The sequence below is a fragment of the Tubulanus polymorphus genome, chromosome 4, assembly GCF_964204645.1.
Source record: "Tubulanus polymorphus chromosome 4, tnTubPoly1.2, whole genome shotgun sequence".
NCBI lineage: Eukaryota > Metazoa > Nemertea > Palaeonemertea > Tubulaniformes > Tubulanidae > Tubulanus > Tubulanus polymorphus.
This window is the reverse complement of record NC_134028.1, coordinates 15,036,060-15,039,121: the sequence shown is the minus strand read 5'-3', so window position 1 is coordinate 15,039,121 and position 3,062 is coordinate 15,036,060. Positions and strand designations below refer to the sequence as shown.

The 3,062-nt window shown below is 40.3% G+C and overlaps 1 protein-coding gene across 1 annotated transcript; it reads left to right on the top strand.

Annotated features, from left to right (window-relative positions):
* Positions 1–383: 383 nt before the first annotated feature.
* Positions 384–2,862, top strand: LOC141904317 (uncharacterized). The gene is made up of 4 exons (XM_074792898.1): positions 384–458; positions 617–1,325; positions 1,443–2,054; positions 2,537–2,862. The coding sequence occupies exons 1-4, from the start codon at positions 384–386 to the stop codon at positions 2,860–2,862; spliced, it is 1,722 nt and encodes a 573-aa protein (XP_074648999.1).
* The last annotated feature ends 200 nt before the right edge of the window (positions 2,863–3,062 follow it).

The window sequence follows — 3,062 nt, the reverse complement described above, 5'->3', positions numbered from 1 at the left end:
CATCCAGGATACTTAATTTAGATATATTTTCAAAACTTAGTTTTCACCTAGATTATGGAACAAACTCATCGTTTCTTTTTCCAATCAACAATAGTAAACTTTTGATTCAGAAATACAATGTAATTAATTATCAAATCTAAAATCATTCTATACTTATTATACCAATTTTCATTTATAATTTTACTAACTCTATAATACTACAGGATAAAGCAAAACAACCATGTCTTCCTATACTTCCGGTTCTTCCTTTTATAGAAAGTAGTCGGGAGTATCAAGAAGTAACAGCGAGATCCCTGCACAAACCACACTATCAAAGCACCTCATCGTTCCGACCCAACCAATTACAGTTCCGTCTATCCTTAAGTTTTTAAAAATAATTCTGAATGTTTGCCAGATATCGACGCACAAGAACCGAGGAAGAATTATTTTTACCCCTGGCTGATTTATTGTCAGCGCTGGTAGATCAAAGCATCAAACAACAACTTGCACACATCGTTTGCTGTCTGATACCCATAAAGAAACCACCAACGCAAACAAAAACCATCATTACAAACATTTTTTAGTTACTACGGAATCTTGCTGCGGATCAATACTGCCTGCTAAAATTCTTCTACAGGAATTGTGTCGCAGAAATGCTGGCTGGGATGACGAACTACTACAATCAGAGCGTGAAATCTGGGCTACGTGGCTACAGAGTATTCAGCGTGTAAATAAATTAAGAATACGTCGTTGTTACAATCCGTGTAACTTTGGAGAGGTGGAACAGTGTCAGTTACACTGTTTTGCTGACGCAAGCGAATCGGGTTATGGTGTCGCCACTTACATGCGGACCACAGACTCACAGGGAAATGTATCGTGTATGCTTGTGCTCGGAAAGTCTCGCGTGGCTCCGCTTAAGGTCACTACGATCCCACGTCTCGAATTGACCGCCGCCCTTACTGCAGTTAAGCTGAGTCTAGCGATCATCAGAGAGTTAGATATTAAAGTGGATGATTTGATTTACTGGACCGATAGTAAAGTAGTTTTAGGGTATCTGAGAAATGAAACCGCGAGATATCGTACGTTTGTTGCAAATCGAGTGTCAGCGATACGAGAAGGTTCCGATATAAGTAATTGGCGCTACGTAAATACTGAACTCAATCCGGCAGATGATGCCTCACGTGGGTTTACTATTATAGATGAACAACGAGAGAATAGATGGTTTAATGGCCCATCGTTTCTCTACGAATCCGAAGAAAATTGGCCTATAGACTGTGAAATCATCGGCACTGAGTGCGACTCAGAGGTGAAACATTGCGGTGTCACCAGTGTTACGGAAGAATCAGGTCTAGATAGAGTGATAAATCATTATTCTAACTGGCATCAACTCAGGCGCGCGGTTGGTTGGTTTATTTCCGTGAAATCATATTTGAAATCTAAGGCAGAAATGTGACGTAGATTAGATGCTCAACCTAAGCAGATCGTTGAAGCGGCCTTGATCAAACTTAAGGTCAAAAGACCATCAGTCAAATCGCTAGAAATAGCTACGGAAGTTCTAATCCGATGTCAACAAAGAAAATACTATAGTGACGAATTCGAATCCTTAAAGAAGGATGAAAAGAAGCGTGTAAAACGGTGTAGTCCGCTGCATAAATTCGACACATTTATAGACGAATCGGGTATTCTGCGTGTAGGCGGACGTACTAGTCGAGCCAGTGTTCCGTTTGAAGCTCGTCATCCCATTATCTTGCCGAAATTGTCACATTTATCGAGACTGTTGATACGTGAAACCCATGCCGATATGGGCCACCTGGGAAAACAAGCTGTTTTAAGCAAACTGCGTGAGAATTACTGGATTCAGGGTGGACCAGGTCTTGTGAAATCTATCCTTGGAAAGTGTGTTCCGTGCCGAAAATACCAGGGTAGACTTTGTCAACAAAAAATGGCCGATCTACCGTCAGAAAGACTAGCTATCCGAGAACCACCATTCTCATGTACAGGTGTTGACTATTTCGGACCATTCGTAATTAAGCACAAAAGATTCGAAGTAAAACGTTATGGCGTAATCTTTACCTGTATGACTTCGCGTGCCGTACATTTAGAAATTGCTCAATCCTTAGAGACGACTCGTGTATAGATGCGTACCGACGGTTTATAGCTAGACGGGGGCCGGTACGCTCCCTTCGTTCAGATAATGGTACAAATTTAGTAGGTACTAAGTCAGAATTAGAATTGTCATTGAAAAGGCTTGATTCGGATAAAATCAGTTATGTATTAGAGAAATTAGGAGTAAAGTGGGAGTTTAACCCACCTACAGGTTCACATTTTGGGGGGATCTGGGAAAGGCTTATACGAGATGTTAGGAAAGTTTTATATGGGCTGCTCAAAGAGCACCCGGGTCGTTTAACTGATGAATCTCTGGTTACTCTTATGTGTGAAGTTGATTGTATTTTGAACAATAGGCCTCTTACGAGACAGTCAGGTGACGTGACTGATAATCCCCCACTAACTCCCAATCACCTTTTACTAGGTAGATGTATTAGTTGTGATATTCCAGGTCTATTTGTAAAAAATGATTTGTATGTGCATAAACGCTGGCGTAGTGTCCAGTATCTGACCGACCAGTTCTGGCGCAGGTGGTTAGCTGAGTACTTTCCTCTTTTACAGGAGCGCCAGAAATGGCAGTCACCTAAACGTAATGTCCAGATTAATGATGTAGTTTTATTGGCCGATAGTGGCTCAAGACATAGTTGGGCCATGGGAAGAGTCATTGAAACCTATCCTGACTCCATAGGGCTTGTCAGATCTGTAAAGGTTAAAACATTCAATAACGAACTTGTACGTCCGATTCACAAGTTGGTTTTATTATTAGAAGCCGAGTAATGCTAAAAACTTGTAATACTTATATTTCTCGAGTTTAATCTGTCATTTAAGTAATTTAATAGATAAATTTACTGATCTTGTTTTTGTCTTATGCTTGAGTCAGAATTTGATTTTTGCATTTTACTTTTGTATTTAATGTAAAAGGGGACTATAGCATGTATTGGTGTTGAGTGTAGCATGCTCTTGACATTTCAAGTGGC

Excerpts from the sequence above, each read along its gene's own strand:
- LOC141904317 (XM_074792898.1), top strand. The coding sequence starts at position 384 with ATGTTTGCCAGATATCGACGCACAAGAACCGAGGAAGAATTATTTTTA. Across the intron at positions 459-616 it reads CTGATTTATTGTCAGCGCTG|GAATTGTGTCGCAGAAATGC; the intron begins GTAGATCAAAGC and ends ATTCTTCTACAG. Across the intron at positions 1,326-1,442 it reads CAGTGTTACGGAAGAATCAG|ATGCTCAACCTAAGCAGATC; the intron begins GTCTAGATAGAG and ends GACGTAGATTAG.